The following is a 26,786-nucleotide window of genomic DNA, read 5'->3' on the forward strand; positions in this document are numbered from 1 at the left end:
ACAGATTTCAGCAGAACTTCTAGACTAAGACAGACTAGGAAGAAAGGCTGGGTGATCTCCTTCCCAAAATTAGCCGATGAATGTCCTATGCATCATAACAGAATATTGTACAATACAGTGCTGGAAGATGAGCCCCCTAGGTTGGAAGGCATTCAAAATACACAGTGGCTGGAATAATGGACTCAAAAACACCAATGATTGTGAAGATGGCGCAGGAAAGGGCAAACGTTACATTTTGTTGTCTATGGGGTCACCATGAGTCAAAGCCAACTAGACAGCAACTAATAGCAACACATCTGTACAATAGGGTTGGTAATTCCCTCTTGGATTATCATGATGATAAAGTGGTTTAATACACGTGAAAGAACCTGACACAGTAACAGGGCAGAAATAAGTGGCAGCCGTTGTCATGAGGAAAACTTCAGGTTCAGTGGGGACAGAAGGGCAGGGAGCCGGTTGCAACCAGACATCATAGGATGAGCTCAGAGTCACTTCAAGGGGCACCTTGTGCCAGATGGACTCAACACAATCCCAGCTGAGATGGGACTAGGCAAGCAATGTAATTTCTTCACCTGGGTTATCTAGGGTAAAGAAAGTATTCATAGAGACAAGGAACAAAAACAATACCAAGTGGATATGATTTAAAAGGATCCCAGGACGTGTGCTTACACTTACATCTCCCTTCTTCCTCCCACATCCATGACCCATGTTCTAAAGGAAGGAGTTTCACACAGTGAATAAAATGTGTTATCAGGGACCCCAGTGACTGACCACCCCCACGCGCATGGTGCTCGTTCACTCAGTGCCCTCAGGTGAGGCATTCCACCTGTCCACCTGTTTCATCTGCACATGAATGGAATTTGACCAGGTGCTCGCTAAGATTCACTGCCACTCACTCACCTTTGTGACCATCCCAGTGGCCCTGGCCTGTGAGGGTGAACCTTGCAATTGGTTGAAATGACGTGATTCTACCTTGGGGGACAAGGTGGTTGCCGTTGAGTCTTCTCCGGTTCATGGTGGCCTCATGTACAAGAGAACGAAACATTGCCCAGGCCCTTGTCATCCTCACAATTATTGGGAAGCTCGAGTCCGTTGTCGCGGCCACTGTGTATTTTGAGTGCCTTCCAACCTACAGCGCTCATCTGCCGGCACTATATCAGACAATATTCTGTTGTGATCTGTAGGGTTTTCACTGGCTCATTTTTGGAAGTAGATTGCAAGGCCTTTCTCCCTAGTCAGGAGTCAAGGTTGAGTCTATCAAATGTGAAATGGGTAGAGAGCAAAGAAAGAACCAATCAACATTTGTGTTAGTGGAACAACCGGGAAGGTTCCCAACCCCTCCCAGACTATAACCCCAAAGTCTCTCCTTGATCCAAAGCCTGGACCCATCACTCAGTTGGATTCCATTTGATTTTTAACATGAAACTCTCTTTTTTGTATTGTGTTTTAGATGAAGGTTTACAGAGCAAATGAGTTTCTGATTCAACAATTAATACACATATTGTTTTGTGACATTGGTTGCCAACCCTGTGATGTGTCACCAGTCTTCCCTTCTCGACCTGGGTTCCCCATTTCCATTCGTCTAGCTTTTCTGTCCCCTCCTGCCTTCTTGTCCTTGCCCCTGGGCTGGTGTGCCCATTTAGTCTCGTACTCATGGTTGAGCTACATGTATTATTGTTTGTTTTATGGGCCTGTCTAATCTTTGGCTGAAGGATGAACTTCAGGAGTAACTTCAGTACTGAGTTGAAAGGGTGTCCAGGGGCCATACTCTCGGGGTTTCTCCAGTCTCTGTCAGACCAGTAATTCTTTTTTTTTTTTTTTTTTTTTTTTTGTGATGTGAGTTTACATTTTGTTCTACATTTTTCTCCACCTCTGTCTGGGACCCTCTATTGTGATCCCTGTCAGAGCATTCAGTGGTGGTAGCCGGGCACCATCTAGTTGTGCTGGACTCAGTCTGGTGGAGGCCGTGGTAGTTGTGGTCCATTAGTCCTTTGCACTAATCTTTCCCTTGTGTCTTTAGTTTTCTTTAAGCTCCCTTGCTCCCGATGGGGTGGCGCCAGTGGAGTCTCTTAGATGGCCGCTCACAGGCTTTTAAGACCCCCAGACGCTACTCACCCAAGTAGGATAACATGAAACTCTTTTATGCTTATCTGAAACCTCAAATTCTCCAACACAGTCACTGGTATTTTTATGGCACAGACTGGAAGACGTTAACAACCACTCTGTCTTCCTTTCAAACACATGAATGTCCAGGTGTGTGGCAGTGGTAGTCGTGAACCTAAATGACAGCATGTTGTTTGCACGGGGAAAGGTGAAGGTAGCAAGAAATATTAGGACCGTCGTGTATCTGCTGGGATAGCTCAGTTAGAATTATGTGAAGGGTTTCTGGAGTGAACATTCCGGATCTACAAGAAGCCGGACGAGTTTGACAACACGCCCATCTCCTTTGCTGCGTTCCTTTGAGTTGAGTTTCCCAATAGCAGGTTTACACCATAGTGTTCAGGAGATTTACAAGCCCATTCTAACACTATGTTCTCTTTTCATTCCTTTGATAGAATATGCATTTAAATCCTGAATCTGAATTTTGATGGTGAGTAAGTGGCTTCCCAACCCAAACTATGGTGTAGACACACAAGTTCTGAAATATTTTAGAATTCCTGAGCGAACGAGTAGGTGTTGAGAAATTTACTGACTAACATGCCTGACACAATTCTGCATGCTCTGTAAGGAAAATCAGCAATGTAATCACTGTAAAAAGAATTACAGCACAATGTTGGTCACGTCATTGCTACTTGTGGTTATATTTCTACTGCTTAAGTAATACCTGATTGCATCCTTGTTGTTTCTATTGTGTAATACCTGAATGCATCCTTGTTGTAAATATGATACATGGAATACTTGAGAATAGAGAGGAAAATGCATAAGCCTTTTCACCCACTCCCCTATCCTCACTTCCCTTCCCATCAGAGGTGAACCCTTAAAATTTGGTGTGTATTTTTCTGGATCTTGTTCAATGTTGATTTACATTCATACTTATGAATACGTACACGTGTGGCTTTTGGGAAGCATCCGTGTATATTACCACGTTCTTTTGTTTGTTCATTCATTCAGAAACACGCGACAGGAACTGAGAGGAAGATAAAGGAGAAGCAAAACCAGACCCAGCCCTCACGAAACTGTCTTGGGCGAAGGAGGTATTAATCCAATATTCGCACAAATACGTGTAAGATCTTCACCCTGACAAGTGCTGTGAAGGGGTGGAGGACAGCGGGCTGGGGCAGAGGGAATAACATATGCAAAGGCATTTCAAGGAACTGAAAGCAAACAGGTGTGAGCAGAGAAGAGGGCATGGGGCAAGGTGCAGGAGGAAATGCTCTGTGACCTCCTGGTTAAAGGTTAAAAAATCTTAGCGACACTTTTCCTTATCAGGATTTATACAATCGAGCATTTAGATATCCCCTGCTTAGCTTCCTTTTCACAGACAAAAACCACACAGGGGAATGTTGCAACAAATTAGTCATACTGGAAAATTAAGTAGATGCTATACGCTTTGGAAGGAGCCCTGTTGGCACAGTAGTTAAGCGCTCAGCTGCTAACCAAAAGGTCAGCAGTTCAACCTAGCAGCTACTCTTTGGGACAAAGATGTGGCAGTCTGCTTCCGTAAAGATTTACAGCCTTGAACTCTGTGGGGGACAGTTCTACTCTGTCCTACAGGGTCACGATGTGTCGAAATCGACTTGACAGCAAATAGGTTTGTATTCATTGGGGATATGTGTGTGCATGCGTGTGTGTGTACATATATGTATGTGTGATGAGCACACGTAAAATATATATTTTTATTGTTGAGGTTGTTTGGAGAAGTTATTGAGATAATTTACATAAAAGTCCCTAATATCAGTTTAAAACACTATAAAAAAACAAAAACCCATTGCCGTCGATTCGATTCCAACTCATAGCAACCCTTTAGGACAGAGCAGAACGGCCTCATAGGGTTTCCAAGGAGCCACTGGTGGATTTGAACTGGTGACCTTTTGGTTAGCAATCGAGCTCTTAACCACTGAGCTAAAACACTATAGGTACTAAAAAATGAAAACTATTATGACTGTTGAAAGTAAAATAGAACAGGAAGCAAAATGAAAGTAAAAGTAAACGTTTGTGCAGAAATTTTTCCTTTTACGACATCAGCATTTTTTTTCTGATATAACGACAGTGAAGACCTCGTTGAGCTACCGTGTGCATGGCGTGAGTCTAAGCACCTGATAAGCATCGCCTCATTTCTTCCCTGTGGCCACTCAGTGAGTTGAGTTCTATCACTTTCCCCTGACTGGCCGATGAGGAAACTGAGGCACAGCGAGGTTTTAAAACCTGGCTGTGTTCACACAGCTAGGAAGGGAGGGGTGTGGGATTTAAGCCCATCCTCTTGACCGTCCCTACACCTCCTCACTCTCCCTGAAAGATCAGGCACAGATCTTGTAAGGTCAGAAGGTTCACCTTCAAAATTTCTTTTTTCTTCATCTAGGCCAAGGACCCTGTAGATTTCAAGCTCACAGTTCTGTCCACAGAGTTGAAAACTCATGTGTGTAAGTGGCTGTCCCCCTAGAAACAGCACCCTTCCCACAGCCCGCGTGTGAAGCCAGCCAGCCACACACAACCTCACCAGAGCATGATGAGCATCAACGGGGCATTTTCCTCCTAGTTATTCAAGCTGCTGTGCACAGCAACTTTTCACGTTTCCTGTTGGCAGTTTCTTTGTTAAATTTGCCTCCTTGGCCCTCATGCGCTCATCACTCTCTTTTCCTTCCCAGGAACTTCAATTTTGATTCAACACTGTTTGTTTGAAAGAAGAGAATGGTGTTGATACTTGAAAAGAGGGTAAAATTCCGTTCTTTCCAGGAGATGGAGAGAAGTTTACTAGCAGATTCCAGACACAGGGTTTCGGTGGCAGCTGTAATGCCTGATTCAGCAGCACCCACATGGAGCAACAGCTTTTAATCCAATGGCTGCTGCTGCGGTGAGTCATCCGTGGCCAGCCCAGGAGAGGCGGGTCGGGCCGCGGCTCACACCTGATGAACCTCCGTGGGCTGCAATGCCACCTCTCGGGCTGCACCCATCCACATCATCACCCAGCCCACGCGGGGCTCAGAGTCCTGCTCAGCTCCCTGAACCTGCAAGAGGTTAGGCACTGAGATCATTTCCTACCTTCCAAATATTTATTGGATACCACCCTTGTGACCCTTTGTGGATATTCTATTTAGGTGCACAGCAGTAGTACTGAAGATTGTTGATTTAAAAAACAAAACCAATGCATTCATTTGAAAGAACTGATACATTCTGCCGATTACAGTAAACAGACAGGGATTTGCTAATGGCCCAGGACTCCTGGTCCTCAGGGGCCTCACAGTGGGAACTTCTCCGGGGTCCTGGCCTCAGAACCAGGGGCAGCCTCAGCCCAGGTCACGGCTGCCTCGGTCCACTAGACTCGTCCCCTTGTGAGAGCCACTGTTTGTGACAGGTTTTCTAAAAGACAGCTGAAGGGTAAGGGCCTGGTCTTCATCTAAGACCAAACGGGTGGCAGACGCTGTGGCACAACCCATTCCACCCTCCGTCCTGAAAACAGAACCCACTTTACTCAGGCAGTGGGCAGAAACGCCTTGATCTCAGTGAGGACGGGCCCCGTCCCCATGGCAGAAAAAGAATCATGATTGGTAAGGTCATTTCTAAGCCTCTCTCCCAGTGACTGGTCTGGAGGTGTACGTGTGACCCAGTTCTTTGTTGTTGTTGTTGTAGCAGCTTAAGTGCAAGTTTACAATTCAAGTTAGTCTCTTATACAAAAAAATGTATACATACATTGTTATGTGACCCTAACTGCTCTCCCTATACCGTGACAGCACACTCTTCCCTTCCACCCAACTTCCCGTGTCCATTCAACCAGCTCCTGACCCTCTCTGCCTTCTCATCTCACCTCTGGACAGGAGCTGCCCATTTAGTCTCATGTATCTACTTGAGCTAAGAAGCACACTCTTCACGAGTATCATTTTATGTCCCACAGTCCAGTCCAATCTTTGTCTTAAGAGTTGGCCTTAGGAATGGTTTTAGTTCTGGGTTGACAGAGAGTCCAGGGGCCATGCTTTCCGGGGTTCCTCCAGTCTGTCAGACCATTAAGTCTGGTCTTCTTACTAGAATTTGAGTTCTACACCCCACCTTTCTCCTGCTCCATCAGACTCTCTGTTGTGTTCCCTGTCAGGGCAGTCATTGGTGGTAGCCAGGCACCATCTAGTCTTTCTGGTCTCAGGCTGACGGAGTCTCTGGCGTGTGACCCAGTTGTGACGAATAAATGTAAATAGAAGTATTCTGGAAGGCTCCTGGGGAAAATCAGACTCTTAGACAAAACCTCAGAGTTAAGGAGAGACAGCTTTTCCACTTCGCCCCTCTGTCCTGACTTTCAGGTGACCGTGAGGCACTGGGGCCATCTGGAATCTGTGGGATGACAACCCTAACAACACGCGGCCCATCTACCATGCTGAGGAAAGCAGAGTGGAAATACAGAAGGTTTCCAGGTCCTCATTGTACAGCCACTTAGCAAATGCTACAGCTGCCTCCCCCAGGGCTCTTGGTATGCGGGGTCATTCAGGGCATGTAAGTTATTGTTAGTCAGATATCCTCTCATTTGCAGCCAAATGAAACCTCAACTGATACATATGGGAAGCCATTTGTTTCAGTTATCCACTGCTGAGGGACAAACCACTCTAAAACTTTTGACATAAGAGAGCAATTTATTATGACCACTTTCAATTCTGTAGGTTGCCTATGGTCTTAGTCATCTAGTGATGCTATAACAGAAATACCACAAATGGATGGCTTTAACAAAGAGAAGTTTATTCTCTCACAGTCCAGTAGGCTACAAGTCCAAATTCAGGTCATCAGCTCCAGGAGAAGGCTCTCTCTCTGTCGGCTCTGGAGGAAGGTCCTTGTGATGCATCAGTCTTCCCTTGGTCTGGGAGCTTCTCTGCGCAGGAACCTCTGGTCCAAAGGACATGCTCTGCTCCTGGCACTGCTTTCTTGTTGGAATGAGGTTCCCATATCTCTCTGCTCGCTTCTCTCTTTTATATCTCAAAAGAGACTGGCTTAAGACACTATCTGATCTTGTAGACCTCATCAGTATAACTGCCACTAATCCATCTTACTACATCATAGTGATATAGTTTACAACACATAAGGAAATCACATCAGATTACAGAATGGTACACAATCATACAATACTGGGAATCATGACCCAGCCAAATCGATACACACATTTTTGGGGGGGACATAATTCAATCCATTACACCTATGCTCAGCTGGGAAACTCTCACCTGGGGTCTCACATGTGGTTGCAGTCATTAGAAGCTGGGGCTGCAGCCATCTGAAGGCTCGACAGGGATGGATGTCCAAGATGGCTCACAGACGGGGCTGGCAGATGATGCCGGCTGTTGGCTGGGAGTTCAGCAGGGGTTGTCAATCATTGCACCTCTTCACGTAGCTCTGGCCTCTCACAGTATGGTGGCTGTTTTCTAAGAGAAACCATCAAACGAGAGAGGAACAAAAAAGAGCGTTCCTAGAGGTTCAGCCAGAAACTTCAAGGCTTTCTGTGACCTAGTCTTGGAAGCCACACAGCATCATTTCCACTGTATTCTGTTGTAGGGGAAAAACATCACAAAGTTTAGCAAAGCAAAAAGAAAGTTTTATTTGGCATACATTCAAAAAGGCGAAAGCAGGAAATGGCCAACCATGCTGCCAGAGCCATGTCTGCCTGAATCCAAGGAAATATCACAGAATAGACAAATGTGGGAAAACGGACAAGCATGCTGCCACAGCCATGTCTGCCCGAGTCCAAAGAACATTACAGAATAGGCAAGAGTGGGAAAACGGACAAGCACGCTGCCACAGCCAGGTCTGCCCGAGTCCAAAGAACATTACAGAATAGGCAAGAGTGGGAAAACGGACAAGCATGCTGCCACAGCCATGTCTGCTCGAGTCCAAAGAACATTACAGAATAGGCAAGACTGGGAAAACGGACAAGCGTGCTGCCACAGCCATGTCTGCCCGAGTCCAAAAAATATTACAGAATAGGCAAGAGTGGGAAAACGGACAAGCATGCTGCCACAGCCATGTCTGCCTGAGTGCAAAGAACATTACAGAACAGGCAAGAGTGGGAAAACGGACAAGCATGCTGCCACAGCCATGTCTGCCTGAGTGCAAAGAACATTACAGAGTAGGCGAGAGTGGGAAAACGGACAAGCGTGCTGCCACAGCCATGTCTGCCCCAGTCCAAGGAAATATCACAGAACAGACAAATGTGGGAAAACGGACAAGCATGCTGCTAGAGCCATGACTGCCCGAGTCCAAAGAATATTAGCCATCAGTATGCATTAACATTACAAATGGGCAAAACCACTGAAAGCTTCACCTTTTCACAGACTGGCTAGAAACTGTGATCCTACATTTTGAACTGACTTTCTTAACAATCATTGGCGCAGTTTTCAGTAACGACAGTGAGGAGGGTCTTCACTGGTCCAACAAATTTCCATTCACTAAATGCTAACAGTTTTACTGTCCCATAGGGTTGCTATGAGTAGGAATCGACTCTACGGCAACGGGTTTGCTTTTTTTTTTTTAAACAAAAATATGAATAATTAATTGAGGGTCCCTAAGAAACATTATCTAAGGAAGAGTTGCAGGGCTGGATTTAAGAGTGCGTATACAAAACTGTATGTTTTATGGGCAATTTAAAAATGTTTCAGAGTTAGTTTTATTACACTGGCAAGCTGACTTTAAATCCAAACAGAGATCCTTTCCCACCCACAATAAGACGCCACTCCACATGTAAATCACCAAGAACAGGAGGCTGCAAAAAATGCTAAACATACCAGTTAAAATATTACAATTGGACAATTAAAGATCTAACTTCGGTTTCATTTCAATTTTTATCCAAGTAGTACATATTTGGAAACCTTGGTGGCGTAGTGGTTAAGAGCTACAGCTGCTAACCAAAAGGTCAGCAGTTCGAATCCACCAGGCGCTCCTTGGAAACTCTATGGGGCAGTTCTACTCTGACCTATGCGGTCGCTATGAGTCGGAATCGACTCGATAGCAGTGGGTTTTGAGTTTGGTTATAGTTTAAGAAGTCATATAAGAATTTGAATAGTACAAAGTTCATAGCGAAAAATTAATCCCTGGCCCACACTTACCCAAGCCAGATTGCCACTTCCAAAAGACGTCAATTTTGTTTAGTTATTTCTTCTGACAATTTCCTGTTTTTACACAGCATGCTATAGTGCTGTTGACAACATTTAGTTTTAGCTATTGTTCATTAACAACTTACCATATAGAAGATAAAGACTTAGGTCTCTTCTCTTACATACATTTTCCCTGCTCCCATTCTCTCAATACAGTGCTACCAAATTTTTTGATTAAGTGCATTTCTAGTGTTTTAATTATTATGACTTTGTATAAGTGCTGTTGACTGCAGAGAAAATTAGCGATTGCATTTCCTATCTGTAATCTTTCTCCTGGATTTAATCACCTCTTTTTACTAATATGCTTGGTTTTCCTTGAATCTTTGGCAAGGTCTTCTCACAAATTTTAAAATCTCTCCCAATCCAATTTTCCATGCACACGAACCAATTACATAATCAGTTCCATTTTCCCCTGCTTATGCCCATTCCTAAACCCTGGTGGCGTAGTGGTTAAGAGCTACGGCTGCTAACCAAAAGGTTGGCAGTTCAAATCCACTGGGCGCTCCTTGGAAACCCTGAGGCAGTTCTACTCTGTCCTATAGGGTCACTATGAGTCAGAATCGACTCGACGGCAAGGGGTTTGGTTTTTGGTTTATGCCCGTTCCTTATGGAGCCCTCCATACCCTGAATCCAATCGGCTTGGCCACACTTTAGCCTTTCTCCACAGCTTCATTCCCTTCCCTTCTTTTCTGTGTGAGATCTCCCAGGCTAACTTCTTTCTTGCTTTGCTTACTTATTTGGAAGCAGCACATAACCCAGGATTTTCTGGAGAAAGGGTGCATGGAAGACAAAATTTTAAGAACTTGTGTGGTAGCCATTAGTGCTATTCACGAATATTTATGACTCTGTTTTCCAGACATGGGATAAGATTAACTTCCTGGCTGTGTAAGTAGAAATGACATGTCACTTCCATGCCAGAGCACTTAATTGCCAGTGTGACACTCCACAGAGCTTTTTCTCTGACACATGATAGTTAATAATGAAGACGGTGGATGTTTTATTAGCCTGGTGTAAAAATGGCATGCGGGAGGTGTCTGACCTCCTCCAACACCACAAGAGGGAAGGAGAACCAAGATCAACAGCCCAAGGCTGATTCCTATGAGGTGGAGGTCAGACATGCCTCCTCTCTCCACCATCTCTACCACTTCTGACAACAACCATCCCTCCCACAGCACTCTCTACTGGATTTGGTAATTCACTGCAGTGGCCACACAGAACTTACACACCATAATCACAGTTATAGAGTTTAACAATTACAATTTAGGCTCAGGAACACTCAGGATACAGTTCTTCCATCAGGACAGCCTCTCCACAGTGGTGCTTGCAGGCATGCCTCTCCCTGGCCCTCAGTCTCTGCCCAAAAGCACTTAGCTTTCTCTCTCTGTGGGCCGGGAAGCCCACCTCGCAGTCTCCTGCTGCTGGGTCTCTCCTTCCTTGGTGGTAGTGGTCTCCTCCTTGCTCTGGAATTGGCTCTCTTTTAAGGCAAAACTGACCAGTCCCCTTAGTAGGCCGCAATTACCCTATCATACAACCACCTGGGTAGGAGTTACAAGACCATGGCTAGAAAGACCACATACAAAAGTAATAGCACTGTACCTGGGTCATGAAAAAGGGAGACGTGTTGCAGACCCCCCCATCTCTAATTTACAGAGTGTTAGCATGAGCAAGAAATAAACTTTTATTGTTACAAGCCACAAAGATCTGCAGGTTGGTTGTTACTGCAGCTTAACCTAATCTGTTCTAGATGTGCATTGCCTGCCTTTATTCTACTTTTAATACTGATAGTTTAGGTCAGTATAGAATCCTTGGCTGGACATCACTTCTATTAGACATCTGAAGGCATTGCCTACTGTCTGATTTCTAATACTGCTAAGGAGAAGTCTGAGGCCATTATTCTACCTGATCATATCTTTTTTTTCTTTTTTTTTTTTTGTAACATACCCTTTTTCTCCCCATTGAAAGTTTTGGGAGCTTTTATCGCTCCCATTATTCTTTAAGTTGATACTGGTGTAACTAGTATGGGGCTTTCTATACTGTGTTAGGCACTTTACTGAAGTAAAAGAGGTGAACAGAAGATTTCAAAAGGTGGCACGAGAAGACAAAGTAAAGTATTATAATGACACGTGGAAAGACCTGCAGTTAGGAAACCTAAAGGGAAGAACACACTCAGCGTTTCTCAAAGTGAAAGAACTGGAGAAAAAATTCAAGGCTTGAGTGCGATATTGAAGGATTCTACGAGCAAAATATTGAAAGATGCAGGAAGCACCAAAAGAAGACAGAAGGAATACACAGAGCATTATACCAAAAAAGAACTGGTCGACCTTCAACCAATTCAGGAGGTAGCATATGATCAAGAACCCATGGTACTGAAGGAAGAGGTCCAAGCTGCATACAGCGGCAGCAGCACATCCCAGGGAAGTGCCAAAAATTCAAGTCAGATTCAGAAAAAGATGTGGAATGAGGGATATCATTGCTGATGTCAAATGAATCTTGGCTGAAAGGAGAGAATAGCAGAAAGATGTTTACCTGGGTTTTATTAACTATGTAAAGGCATTTGACTGTGTGAGTCACAACAAATTATGGTTAACATTGTGAAGAATGGGAACTCCGAAACACTTAATTGTGCTCATGTGAAACCTGAACACAGACCAAGAGGCAGCTAGCTGTTCGAACAGTTGTTGAAACAGTTGTTTAAACTGTGTGGTTTAAAATCAGAAAAGTGGGCATCAGGGTTGTATCCTTTCACCATACTTATTCAATCTGTATGCTGAGCAAATACTTCGAGAAGCTGGACTACAAGAAGAAGAACGGGGCATCAGGATTGGAGGAAGACTCATCAACCACCTCTGTTATGCAGATGACACTACCTTGCTTGCTGGACTGGAAGCACTTACTTATGAAGATCAAACACTACAGCCTTCAGTATGGATTACACCTCAACAGAAAGAAAACAAAAATCCTCACAACTGGAACAATAAGTAACATCATGATAAACGGAGAAAAGACTGACGTTGTCAAGGATTTCATTTTACTTGGATCCACAATCAACACACATGGAAGCAGCAGTCAAGAAATCAAATGACGCATCCCACTGGGCAAATCTGCTGCAAAAGACCTCGGTAAAGTGTTAAAAGCAAAGACGTCACTTTAAGGACTAAGGCACGCCTGACCCAAGCCATGGTATTTTCAATCGCCTCATATGCATGCAATTGAATAAGTCTGGTGAAAGGAAACAACCCTGACACGCAGAGAACTGCTCCATAGGGCTTTCTTGGATGTAACCTTTACAGAAGCAGATCGCCAGGCCTATCTTTGTGAAGTTGCTGGGTGGGTTCAAACTGGCAACCACCAAAACCCCTTGTTGTCCAGTCGATTCCTAGTGATAGGGACCCTATAGGACAAAGCAGAATTGCCCCATAGGGTTTCCAAGTCTATAGATCTTTACAGAAGCAGACTGCCACATCTTTCTCCCGCAGAGTGGCTGGTGCATTCTAACCTCCGGTTAGCAGCTGAGCACTTAACCACTGCGCCACCAGGGCTCCATTTTGGTTAGCAACCCATTGTAACTAGGGACATTGAAATAAAAACCACAATGAGATACCATTTCACACCCAAAGGATGACTATAATCAAGAAAATGGAAAATAACAAGTGTTGGTGAGGATGTGGAGACACTGGAACCCTCATCCATTGCTGGTGGGAATGTAAAATGGTGCAGCTGTTTTGGAAAAGAGGTTGGCAGTTTCTCGAAATGTTAAAGATAAAACTACCACATGATCCAGCAATTACACTCCCAGGGATATACCCAACAGAAATTAAAACAGATGTCTATACAAAAACTTGTACACAAATGTTCATAGCAGTATTATTCATAAGTCAAAAAGTAGAAACAACCCAAGTGTCCATCCACTAATGAATGGATAAACAAAATGGGGTGTATCTGTACAACGGAATATTATTCAGCCATAAAAAGGAACGAAATACTGACACACGCTACAACGTGAATGAAGCTTGAAAACATTATGCTAAGTGAAAAGAAGCCAGACACAAAAAGCCACGCATTTTATGATTCTTTTTATATGAAATATCCAGAATAGGTAAATTTACAAAGACAGGAAGTAGATTAGTGGTTGCCCAGTGCCGGGAGCAGGAGGGATGAGGAGTGACTATTAATCAGTACAGATTTTCTTTTTGGAATAATGAAAACGTTCTAAACTAAGATAGTGGTGATAGCTGTGGAACTCTGTGAATATTCTAAAAAGCCATTTATTGTACGCTTTAAATGGGCAAGTTTTTTGGCATGTGAATTATAATTCAGTAAATATATATTTTTTAAAGTACAGGTAGTCTCCGACTTACAACAGAACTCTGTTCCAGTGACTCGGTTGTAAGTTAGTTCTGACGTAAGTTGAATGCCTCATTTTTTTTTTTTTAGTTTTCATTGTTATTGCCTTTTATTATCAGTATCCTCATAAATCCCATCTTTATTCATCTTTGGGGGTTGGAACCATTACAATATAAACTTACATACATATTTTACTGCATATATACATTAAAAAAATACACAAATCATAACAATTTACTCCAATGATGAAGAGTTGGACAATGTTGGTATTTTGTCAGCTGCAGTAATAACTCCACTTGTGGAAGGTTCTGGATCATCTGGATTATCTTTGGGAATGAGGATGGTGTTTCTAGTGAGAAAATTAGTGAGAGTTGTCCATATGGTCCTTTTCTTTTTTTCTTCATATATTTTGCAGTAACATCTCACTGCTTCTTGAATCTGCCTATTGACTTTAGCAAAGCGATCAGCATTTGGGTCCGTGTTTTCAAGCAACTAGAACCCCTGATTTAATCGAGAAAAAACTCTGGCTAATCCTGTCACTGTAAAATTTTTTGACAAATTCTCTCCTTCCTCTTCCTCATCATTTCTTTCTTCTTCAGTATTTCTTTCCTTTTCAAAATCCACTAAGTCCTGATCTGTCAAGTCCCCTTCTTTGTTACCTATGAGCTGTTCCACTGAAGGCTGTAAATGTGGTTCCTCATAACTCGAATACGTCCCAAGTCAGGGACCTCACATCTGGAAACATCCTAAACTTCAGATCACCAAGAATAAGCAGAAATCTAACAATCTTTATACTTAAACAGAGGGGAAAACAACAACTTATCTACAAAGCTGTGTGGTAGGCAGAATCCTAAAATTCATGCCTCCCAATGTACATGTCCTTTATAATAATCTCCTTCTCATGAGTGCTGGTAGAACCTATGAATGTGATTGGATTTCACTTCTGTGATTAGGCTACCAATCAGTGGAGTTTGAGGGAGATTATCCTGGGTAGGTCTGCCCTCATTAGGTGAACCCTTAAAACTGGGCCCTTCCTAAAGAGAAAAATGCAAAACCATAGACAATCTCCTGCTGGTCTTTAAGAAGTAAGCTACTAAGTTGTGAGAGGACAGGGCCACATGGCAAGGACCTGACGGTGGCCTCTTAAGAACTGAGATAGGTCCCCAGTCAACACCTAGGAAAACAAAGGAACAAGGGAGGTACAATACTTATATCCCAGCAACCATCAGTCATCTGTCCAGTTAAGGGCTACACAGGAGAGAACATAAATTCTCAGACACCTCTAACTCTCCATGAGGGCAAGAAAAATGGCTTCTAGCAGCCTGAAGACAGGCTTCTGGAAAATGCAGGTGCCAGCTGTTGCGAAAGAACCACGGGAGGCATCATGTACAATCATGGACCCAGGGAGGTGTGGGTAGAGCACTGACGTCACCTGCTACGTAGTGCCAATTCTACCTGGAAATACAACACATAGTACAGGTGCTTGTTCGCATTATCAGGGACAGTCAGGATTGTTCAAATAAATGATATTGGGAAAATCTGTTATTCTTTCAGAAAAAAATAATTAAGGTTCACGCCTCTCATCAAACAAAAATAAAATTCCCAGAATAACCAGAGTTAACTGTAAACAACAACAGCAAACCTTTACAAGTTTTGGAGGAAAACATAGGTGTTCTATAACCCTGCAATAGAGATGGCCGTTCTAAGCAAAATACGTACCCAAAGTCAATAAAAGACTGACAGATGACATAAAATTTAAAATGTAGATAGGACATAAAATAAAAAACTAGACAAACCCTGGGCAAAGATAATCGTCACATACAAAACAAGAAAATATAAGATATTCAGAATGTATAAAGAGCTACTATAAATAAGAAAAAATAACCAATAGAAAAATGAGCAAATAATATGATTGGTGATTCATAGAAGGACTCCAAGTGCCAATAAACATGTAAGTTGCTCGACCTCGTAATAATCAGAGGAATGGAAAATACCTAATTGGTGTATAATTTTATTTGCACTAAATTGGCAAAAAAATTATTTTTTTAATTGATAATATCCTTCATTGGCTAGAGTGTGGATAAACTTTCATACAACTTAAATTGTTTGAGGTGTTTTGGAGAGCAGTAAGTATGGCAGTATTTGGAAACCCTGGGGGCAGTGGTTAAGAGCTACAGCTGCTAAACAAAAGGCCGGCAGTTCCTTGGAAACCCTGTGGGGCAGTTCTACTCAAGAGCTGTAGGTCGGAATCGACGTGAAGGCCACCGGTTTTACGGCGGCGGTATTTAGCAACATTAATAATGTGCATATTCTTTGAATAAAACTCCACTTTGAGAAAACTAGTCAGAAATACTTCAATATTGACAGAAAGGGATTTCACAACTGGATGCTGATGGCAGCCCTGTTTGTAATAGGGGGAAAAGCGGAAACAACCTAAGTGTTCATTAACGGGGAAATGTTTACATACAATGGAACAAGAAATATATATTAGACACAATTCTGAGAAATAGTCTTCAGCGATTCAAAAGAATACAACATATGTGGACAGAAAAAAAACCTACAAGAAAAAGTGAGAAAAGCAAGCTGTAGAACGATATCGTTCCTATGTTCCCAGTTACATGTAAAAAAATCCAATTCAAGGCAGAGTGTGGACAATCGTATATGTCTGCAAGCACATGTCTCTAGAAGGTTCCACACCAAGACGCTAAATGATTTAATATGTGAAGCCTTAGCCTGTGCCCGACACATAGTAAGTGCTATATGAGTGGGCTATTTTTGTATTTTTTTTTTATGGCAGTACATTCATGGATTACTCATGTAATTTAAGAGTATATACTATGGTTGTCATTACCTTAACAACACTTTCAGTCGTTTATTATTAATCTTTCCATCCCGAGAGTCCGGCGCGGGGCCCAGCAACTAATGGAGAGGTGGTAAGAGTGAGACGAACTTTCCCGTTCAATCTCACCGCCTTCAACCCCCGGCGTCGGGTTAGTGTGACCCTGAAGTGAACACATACGCCATTACAGCGCCCGGCGTTTTTCCTTCCCGCCCAGCCTTCGGCCGCTCAGTGCGCAAGCGCCAGGAGGCGGTGCGCACCACGCGGACACTCCGACCCCGCAGGCGCAAAGACGTCACTGGGCCGCGCCGCGCACTTTTTGACGTTTCTGTGATCCGCCTTCCGGAAGGAAGCCCCCGCGGGCGACTATGGAGACCGCCACGGAGCAGTGGGTCCTGGTGGAAATGGTCCAGGCGGTGTACGAGGTGAGCTGCGCGGCTCGTCGGCCCACGACCGCCCCTGGCCCTGGGAAGGATGTGGTGGCTCGTGTGGATTTGCAGTCTGAGGCCTCGGCGGGGCTGACTCGGTCACGCCCTGACTCGGCGTCCCTCTCTGGACGGGCTCCCGGGCGCACACAGTCCCAGAGGCGAATGTAAGGTTGGGGGAGGGAAGGGACCCGTGTCCTGTTGGGGCGCAAGAGAGAGCCTGGCCCTCAAAAACCAGAGTTGGGACTGACAGTAAGAAGGGTGTGGTGAAAATAGAGTGGAAAATCCCAGTCTAGGGAGGTCTTAGGGAAGTCAGGTCTTTGGAACTGTGTAGTAGTTAATACCAAAACCAAACCGAACCCATTGCGGTCGAGTCGATTCCGACTCATAGCGACCCTAAAGGACAGAGTAGAACTGCCCCATTGGATTCCCAAGGAGTGTGGTGGATTCGAACGGCCGACCTTTTGATTAGCAGCCTTAGCTCTAAATCACTACAGCCACCACGATTTCTAGTAGTTAATGGAGGACAGAATTATAATAAATTGGAGTCCGTTTTTGTCGGGGGTGCGGGTTAGAAAAGAAGCCGCATTATTTAGGATTTACTAATATGAAATAGTTTGTCCTTCTTCCGCATACGTCCTGTTTTCTATCTTATAAAGATCCAACTCTTTTAGTAGATTTTTTAAAATTTTTTAATTTTTTCCCATACAAAAATTCATACCTACATTGTTATGTGACTCTAATTGCTCTTCCTGTACTGTGACAGCACTCTCCTCCTTTCCACCCCTGATTCCCCATGTCCATTCAACCAGCTCCTAATCCTCTCTGCCTTCCCATCTCACCTCCGGATAGAAGCTGCCCGTTTAGTCTCTTGTATCTACTTGAGCTAAGAGGCACACTCCTCACGAGTATCGCTTTATGTCCCACAGTCCAGTCCAGTCCAGTCCTTGTCTGAAGAGTTGGCCTCGGAAATTGTTTTAGTTCTGGAGTGATAGAGAATCCAGGGGCCATGCTTTCCGGGGTTCCTCCAGTCTCCGACCATGAAGTCTGGTCTTCTTGGTAGAATTTGAGTTCTGCACCCCATCTTTCTGCTGCTCCATCTGGGACTCCCTGATGTGTTTCCTGTCAGGGCGGTCCTTGATGGTCGTGTTTTAGTAGATGTTTAAAGGAAGAGTAGTTAAGACTTTTTTGAAAGGCTAGGGATTTCAGGTATGTAAGTTAGTATGAAATCAAAATGTCGGTCTTAGAGGATGTTCATTCATTTGACAAATATTTGCTGAAATTCTATTTTGTTCTAGACAGTGTGTACTTGTATTTATCTGAGCTGTTCATTACAGTATACATGTGTCCATTAGACGCTTGAAATGTGGCTAGTGCAACTGAGGAATTGAATTTTTTATTTTATTTAAAGGTATGTTTAAATAGCTGCATGTGACTAGTGGCCACGGTATGGATAACAGATCTAGACTCTAGGGATAGTTACAGTGAATAAACACGCAGAAGTCCCTATGCTTATATAAAGCTTACACTCATTCAAAGGGAATTTCACTTTTCTTCTGAAAATCTTTTTAAAAGTTACTTTGCTGTTTACTGGCAGGGATAATGATGGTGTCCTCCATTGCAAGAATTTTTTCTTGAAAAATGGTTGAGAGTGAAGGCTCTCTCCTATACTCACGTATTGTTAAAGTGACATCCAACATTAGGTTAATGGTAGTGACTAAGATAAGAGCCACTAAAATTGAATTTTTTTTTTTTTTAGACTTTTCCATTCACTTTCTGTAATGTACTGTTGGCTCACTTTTCGAAGACTGTTTAACGATGTACTTTATGATACAATGAAACTAACCAAGAGTGAGGCTTGTGAGAAGTCCTCCTGTATTCCTGGGGAGGAAAAGGAGCAGCATTTGTAATTTTTAATAATTCACTGAACAAGTAGTCTCTTCACCTTTGCTTGGATGATTTCTTTGTGGAGTGCAATGCTTAACGAGTTTACTGTGGCAGATATTTGCCTGCTAGAATTCCAACTTTTGAGAAAACCAAAAGGGTATTTAGACCAGAGTCTTTATTCCTAAGTGAATTAGATTCAAGGGGGCCAGGCACAAATCATATTAAAGAGCTTTCTGTTCTTATTCCCAAATTCTACGCACTTTGTATCTAGATTTTAAAGAGTCTTCTGTACCATAGCACAGTATGCTGGAAAAAGAATAACTGTGTGTGTATGCATGCATGCATGTATGTGACGCATAATGTAGTTTTAAAGTTGTTTGTGCATTGACTTGGAAGTTTACATATGACTTGTCAGCCATTTCCCGAAGTCTGCAAATTCTGGATGTTTTTTAAACTATGCTGAATCGTCATCACTTCCTTTCTGTCTAGTGTTTGAAAATAATTTGTGTTAAATTTTGAAACGCCTCTTTAAATGAGCTTCCAGTGACAACTGTTGGAGTAGAGCACCCCCTAACTGACTGGCTGGGGTTTTAGTTGATACGTGGGATCTTCCACGTGCACTTGGTATGTCTTGTTGTACAGAACATAAAAATCAGCCTGGCCTTTAGCCTGGAAACTTCCACTTGAAATTAAGACCGGAGATGGATAATTTCGTTGACATACGTTTAAGCCTGTTGCCAGAAAAAACACGACATACTTTTAGGCAACATGGTAGATAAGAGATGCGCTATTCCTTGAAGCATTTCTGAAGTCTTTTTTTCTGTGACGTATTCCAAGAAGGATTTAAAGAGGTTTGCTTACCAAAGACACAGAAAATATAGTAAGATGTGTAAAAACTTTTAAGAATTGTGGAAACTAGTTTCCAAATAACTCTCTGAACTCATCCAAGGGTAAATGGGTGGTAGAAGGCTTATTAAGCTGTGAAATGTTTTGTTACAGTCATTTCCCGCCAGTAAAAATGTAAATTCCCGGAAAGGTCTGATAGTTGCTTTTGTTTTAAAACTGCAGTATTAGAAGCTTTTCTTACATAGGAGAAATTACCTACTGTTAAGAACAGGGAAGGGAGTGAGTAGAAATGAGAAGAACCTCGAGAGTAAACTGTGAGAATTGTAGGTTAAAGGTCACAGGAGGCCGAGCATGTGGGTGCACTGAACTTTCTGCACAGGTTTTGGAAGCGTTGTTTCATTTTTCGTTCTGTTTTCAACTCCCTTTTAGGCTCCTGCTTACCATCTTATTTTGGAAGGAATTCTAATACTCTGGATAATCAGACTTCTCTTCTCTAAAACTTACAAATTACAAGAACACTCGGATCTTACAGTCAAGGTAACAAATCAAGTTTCTATTTTATTTGATATATGATTACAGTTGCTATGGCTTTCCAAAAAAGGACTTGTGGTGGCTCAATTATATGCCTTAAAATTTGTTTTTATAATGTGAGGAAATTGAGGGGAATGAAATATGAGGGCAGGCAGAACACAGTGCCATCGGGGGATAAAGTAAATACCTAAATGAATGCCATGTCATGATCCTGTGGTGCTTTGTGCAGAGTGGACAGCACGAACAACTTCTGGGTTTAGAATTGCCGTGTGTGAGATTATGTGAGTTGCTTGCAAAAAGCACAGCTCTTTCTTATGCCTGAGGGAAAATTTTCCCTGTGGACTTCATAAAGCAGGTTTGAGGTTGGAAAGAATCCTTCCCCAGCCCCCAAATAGAGTATTGACGCGTTCTGTTAGGGAGCAGAAGTGGCGGGAGGGTTCTGTGGAGCTGCCTGCTTGGAATCTGTTAGTGTGAGGGACTCAGGAGGCTTCTGGGGAAGAAGCCTGCCGGCTGACTCAGGTTAGAAGCGCTTGGCCCTGTCCAGTGATTGCCCCAGACGCAGGAGGGGAGGAGCAGGTGTGACGACAGTGTGGTGTCTGTGGCTCGGACTGGTGCCCTATCCAGCCCCCATCGCCTTGCGACAGAATCCTTCCAAGAGATGTTTTCCCATAAAAACCTCATTGTGGAACACAAGGCAGCATGGAGTGTGGCACAGAGATGGAGCACTGGGGCTTTTTTACTTCCTGGAGGATTCACAGGAGAAAGTGCCAATGCAGCGTAATTGTTTTCAGGGCTTCGCCGACTGTGACCACTGCTGTCCTGATCATTATATGTATCAGTAGACAGTCGGGCAGTGTCCCCTTGGGGAGCTATGCTAATAGTAATTATGCAGCAAAATGGTTCTTAGGGCAAATAAATTTTGGAAATCTGGTTAAAGCAGAGTGAAACAGATTTCTTATTGTATGATTTTCTTTTAGCATTTAATACCTCATGGACATTTAAGTCTCTACTTGGAGGAATGCCCTAAACTTGTCCATAAATTCTTTTCTTTTATGATGAGGCATACCTTGTGGGATTAGCACACCATGGAACACTCTTTCGATAGCATTGCAGTAGGATCGGGCTGTCCACACGAGGAATCCTGTCTCTACTTTTCTTCCCTCAGCATTCAGGAACTTGTGAATGATGATGTGGCCATAAAATGGATTCCTAGCCCAACATTTTAAGGGGTTGATCATTCCTAATACTCTCATTTTGAGTTTGAGCGTATCATTCCACACATAGGCACATTTTAAAGGGATGATAGCTAAACAATTTTAGAATGATCTCTGAAAGCAAAACATAGCTAGAGCAAGATTCAGTAATTACTGACATCTTACCCTAATAGCTGTGGAAGAAAAAAAAGACTGTTTGAGTGTTTTTAAAGCTTATCTTTGTAGCAGCATAGAAGAAATGCCCTTCTCGGTTTTATAGGTCTGCAGAGTCCCTTGAATGTCAGGGGGTCTTGAATTGATTTTAACATCTGTCTTCACAGTAGCTAGTATTGTTGTGTGTTGTTTTCCTGGCCTTCTGTGGGCTCCTGGTTTTCTTTATGGAGTTGTTGGTAGAAACAGGTGGGAAATTTATTGGTTGATTTATTCAGCAAACATTTTTGCTTGCCCAAGTGGTAGGTGAATACATTCTTGGCCCTGCCCTGGAGAAAACTGTCAGGAAAAAAATTGCACATAAGCATTTAACAAAAATATTGAACTAGAACTCTAAGGAGCGGGTTGTATCTATAGGGTAAAACTTGCTGTAGCTGTCAGGTTAATTTAATTGCTTCATCTCACCCTGTATATTCACATGACATTTTCAGAATTTTTTCTCTGATTTGTTTAAGAAAGGATGTTGTTGTTAGGTGCCGTCGAGTCAGTTCTGACTCAGAGCGACCTGTGTACCACAGAACGAAACACTGCCTGGTCCTGCGCCATGCTCACAGTCGTTACGCTTGAGCCCATTGTTGTAGCACAAGAAACTCAAAATAGTCAAGATGCTTGTAATGCATAAAGTAAAGGTAAAAGGTATAACATGGTGGATTTTTTGAGAAATTTCAAAACAATTCCACTGCAGTAGTTATTATAAAAGAGCCTTTTGTATATTTCAGCTACCTCTAAATCCCTGAAGATGGCTTATAGAAACGGGACTTTGTGATCTGGTGGATCCCTTCACATAACAGTCACTTCAGTAAGAACTTAGGGTGTGATGTGTCTTTAATAGCTGGGAATAGAGGCTGAGCTCACTGACCTGAAGCCGGGCTTCTTACCTTTGTGTTTCGGACTTTCTTTTTGCTTACTCTCACTCAGTAGCGGTTACACATCCTACTTCACACGTTGAAAACTCCTGAACATAGAAATAAAATTTTCTCCAACTTTCAAGTTACCCACAAAAGTCTTCATGGAAAATGACTCTTAGCTTGTGATGAGGAAAGAGGTGAGGATGTTCATTCACAGAACTCAATATTGATTCTGTTTCCTCTCTAGCCACAACAGCTAGACCAAGTGTTTCTAGTGGCGTATTTCTTCTGGTTCCATGACAACAAACAGTTAAATGGTTGCTGGAGCTGATGGAGTGACTAGCTCTGTGCTCCGTTCTAACTCCTCTTCTCCCGTAGGAAAAGGAAGAGCTGATTGAAGAGTGGCAGCCAGAACCTCTGGTTCCTCCCATCTCCAAAGACCATCCTGCTCTCAACTACAACATTGTGTCAGGGTAAATCCGTTTTGATGCTCAGAGGACTTGTGTTTGGTTTTCTGGAGGTATAGTTGCCAGAGTACATAGTGGTTCATGCAGTATTCCTTTTTGATTGAAATAAAACATTTAGAAATTTCTGGAGGTCAGAAACTGACTGCTTTAGTTCCAAATGTATTTTTAAGAGATGGAATGGTTGTATTTTAAAGTCCCCAACTTGGGAATTAAAGTTAGCCCTCCCCCCCTCCGCCATTAATGCCTGTACATAGTAATATTTTAAATGGTCAGAAACACTTAAAATGAAAAATGAAAAGCAACAGGTTTTTTTCCCCCCACGTTATTTGTTTCTGATTTTAGGTCTGTCATAGGTTACCCTCATAGTTCTAGATATTAATAGTATGCTTACACTGCTGTTTCTTGATGGGTAACACCTGTTGAGCCCTACAGTATGAATTATGAAACTTCAGTTCACTTATGCTCTCTTCCTCCTGTTCCCAATGGCTGATCTACTTTGGTTTTTAGTTCTGTTGATTATCTTCATTTTGTCATATGTGTTAGTTTTTAAACTAAGTGTTTTAAGCATACAGAAAATGTCGCTTAGGTGCCTGCCATCCAGAATTAAGAGGCATTAACATTTTGCTATATTGATGTCAAATCTAATTTTAAAAAGAAGTACATTACAGATACAACTAAAGAAACCCCTTCCTCTTGCCTCTCACACAAGGTGACCACTATCTTGAAGTGGTGGATGTTTTCCCCTTGCTTTTATTTATACTTTTAAGCACATATACCTGTAGCCATGAAAATAATTAGTATTTTGTTGCAAATGTGATACAGGATATGCTAAAGGTATCGTTCTGCTACTTCTGATCTGATCTAAGAGAAGCTTCCACAGATATCTTCAGTCTTACAAGAGTTTGACATGTTAACTGAGTTAAACTTACCGTTCTTAAATCCTTCCCTACCCCAAAGGTCCTGTCTTCCATGTGGTGGTCAGTTGTACTAGCATTATTAGTTGAACAGCCCATTCTTTACCTGCCGATTGGCAATCTCCCTTCTGTGGTATACCAGGCTCTGTTATCAAGGGTCTCTTTTGGCTTTTCTCTCTTTTCTCTTGGTGTATTTGTCCCTCCCTGTGCCAGAACCTTATTCATATAAACACCGTAGCTTTATAATAACCCTTGACGAGAGTGAGTCCTACTGTCTTGTGCTTCCCAACTGTCTAGGTCATTCTTTATTCTTCACTATGAGTTTAGGTTTCGCTGATCAAATTTGACCAAAAACGAAAAGGGATTTGGCTTTGTAATTCGAAAGGCGATGAGTTTATGGCTTAATTTGGAGAGTTGGTATCTTGCTGCTACCACTCTCGCACGCATGGTGTGTCACTTGTATGTCCTGCTGTAAAACGGTAATTTTCTCCATAAACGTTTTGCATATCTTTTCTTTTTACTTTTTATTTTGGAGTATTTCTACGTTCACATGCAGTCATAAGAAATACTACGGGGAAATCCCATCTACCCTTCACCCAGTTTCCTCCAGTGGTGTGACATCTTGCATAATTGTAGTGCAATATCACCACCAGGAAGTTGACATTGACTGTATATCTTTTAATAGATTCATCTCGAGGTGCCTTAGAGTTTTTGTCTCTATTAGGAGGAGCGTTTTTTATCGCTTTTCCTCGTCTTCCTGCACTGGATACAGTGTTGAACAGGAGTGACGATAATGGCCTCCCTGTCCTGTCCCTGATGGTTCGTAAGAGACAACCTTTATTGAGTTATGGGTGTTCCTTCCTCTTCCTGTTTTGCTGAGGGAACTTTTTTGTTTTGTAAGTCAGGGTATTTTATCAAATGCTTTCCCTGTCTCTACTGAGATGATCATGTGGCATTTCTCCTCACTCAGTTACTATATTAAATTACACTGATAGATTCTTTTAAACACGTCTGCATATGCATAGCTTAAAATTTTTATGACAAAAAACTGCAATCCACCATGCCGTGCCTCCTCACCCCACTCTCTAGAAATAATTGCTTTCTATTTCTTTAGTGTTTTTTTTTTTTTTTCTTTAAGGAACTTGTTTATGCTCTTATTTCTTGAGGTTTTTTTTTTTTTTTTTTTTTATTCTTTATCCATGAATTGTAGGAGATAAGGACTGGCTGTCTAAAAACACGCATGCTTGGTGTCCCCAGTTCCCAGCAGCCCCTGTGGTGCCTTTGTGTGGATTTGAAAAAGTGCTTTCCTCCAGAAAAAGCAGCAGGCTGATAAGGCGCTTGGGCTGTGGTGCACTTCCCTTTGCACCCTCAACAGGGTGCCCAGGAAACCAGTTTCATGCAGGGAACTTGTCCCTCCCTTTTCCCCGACAGAGTCAGTTCTGGCATAATCTGCCTTAGATACAGATTATTGAGTGTTTACTTGTTTATGCCAACATTAGTGTTATTCATGAAGTCAGCCAATACTGTCATTCCATTTCCTTTCTTGGACATTTTTTCTATTTTATGTATAATTTTATTTGTTGTTGTTCAGAATGTCGTTAGGTGCCGTCAAGTTGATTCTGACTCATAGTGACCTATGTACAACAGAACGAAACACTGCACAGTCCCACACCATCCTCACAACTGTTGCATTGTTGGCAGTCACTGTGTCAATCCATCTCATTGAGGGTCTTTCTCTATTTCGCTAACCCTATACTTTACCAAGCATGATTTCCTTCTCCAGGGACTGATCCCTCCTCCTAACATGTCGAAAGGGTGTGAGAGGAAGTATAGCGTTCAGGCTATACTTTTTCCAAGACAGATTTCTTCATTTTTTTGGCAGTCTTTAGTCTCTTCACTATTCTTCGCCAACACCACAGTTCAAATGTATCAGTTATTTTTTATTCTTCCCTTTTTATTGTAGTGCTTTCGCAGGCGTGAGGCAGTTGAAAAGACCTTGCCGTCCTCCGTCACCCCGCCCTCACACCCCGCCATCACCCGTCACCCCGCCCTCACACCCTGCCGTCCTTTATGATGTTGTTGTGTGGTATTTAGTTCTCCCTTCTTTTACATCCCTAGTGAGTGTTGTTTTTGAGAATCACCACTTCCTTGTTTTCACTTATCAGTTTCTTTGCTGAGGGTACAACAACTTTGGAGTTAACATTCCTTTGTTTCCAAACTGTATTCTCTATTATGTCCTTCTGTGGGGGTTTGTTAAGAGTAGTCTGTTTCTTAGTTTATCTGCTTGAGTGACAGGTAGTTGGTCATGGCTTCTAGGTAGAGAGTGGCTGTTAAACGCCATTCTGGTATTATAGAAATGAGGATTATATTTCACGTAGTCTTCTAGTGGTTTCCTGTAGATAATATTTATTCTAAAACCACTTAGCTATGGCAGATCTTGATACGCTGTCCCTATTTTTGCCTTGGGTCTTCATCTTGTTGTCTTTCCTTCTGGATTGTCTTGTTCCAGATATTTTCTGGGGTACTTTATTTAGCTATTTTCTTCTCAAGTGAGTTTTAAAACCAAAGCAAGATTTACTATTTATCCGTTGGAATTATAGCTTTTTTTATTTTTATTATTATTTATTTAAATAGTATAGAATGTTAAGAATATGCCTATTAAGAATAGAATTAACAGATGGGTAACTGGGGTTTTTTTTTGGAAACCCTGGTGACGTAGTGGTTAAGAACTACTCCTGCTAACCAAAAGGTCGGCAGTTCGAATCCACCAGGCACTCCTTGGAAACCCTGTGGGGAAGTTCTGCTCTCTCCTTTAGAGTTGGTGTGAGTCAGAATCAACTTGATGGCAACGGGTTTGGTTTTGATTTTTTTAAAGTAATGTTTTATATACTCTTTTCTAATTTTACTTTTTAACAGTATGAGATAAAAGACAGAAAAGATCACTGTGCAAGTAGGATAGAATCACGTTTCCAGATCATTCCTGAAA

At 42.5% G+C, this 26,786-nt stretch overlaps 1 protein-coding gene and 1 long non-coding RNA gene across 5 annotated transcripts in view; one reads left to right on the forward strand and one right to left on the reverse strand.

Annotated features, from left to right (window-relative positions):
* Positions 1-1,144: 1,144 nt before the first annotated feature.
* Positions 1,145-16,734, reverse strand: LOC111822732 (uncharacterized). Its single transcript, XR_002825857.1, has 3 exons — positions 16,471-16,734; positions 7,353-7,550; positions 1,145-1,254 (listed from the first exon to the last, which is right to left on the reverse strand). It is a non-coding gene; the product is annotated as an uncharacterized LOC111822732 (long non-coding RNA).
* Positions 16,735-16,743: 9 nt separating this feature from the next.
* SPTLC1 (serine palmitoyltransferase long chain base subunit 1) overlaps positions 16,744-26,786 on the forward strand; it is a 68,603-nt gene continuing 58,560 nt past the window's right edge. Inside the window, exons 1-4 of one of the 4 annotated variants that reach the window (XM_023742115.1) lie at positions 16,867-16,883; positions 20,046-20,153; positions 22,291-22,616; positions 22,798-22,892. In XM_023742115.1, coding sequence (XP_023597883.1) covers positions 22,605-22,616; positions 22,798-22,892 — 107 coding nt within the window. In that variant the 5' untranslated portion in view covers positions 16,867-16,883; positions 20,046-20,153; positions 22,291-22,604. Of the gene's footprint in view, positions 16,884-20,045; positions 20,154-22,290; positions 22,617-22,797; positions 22,893-26,786 lie in introns of those variants that run through there. The other 3 variants (XM_004387973.3, XM_023742116.1, XM_023742117.1) reach the window with 3 other exon arrangements.

Source organism: Trichechus manatus, unplaced genomic scaffold, assembly GCF_000243295.1.
Source record: "Trichechus manatus latirostris isolate Lorelei unplaced genomic scaffold, TriManLat1.0 scaffold00201, whole genome shotgun sequence".
Lineage (NCBI taxonomy): Eukaryota > Metazoa > Chordata > Mammalia > Sirenia > Trichechidae > Trichechus > Trichechus manatus.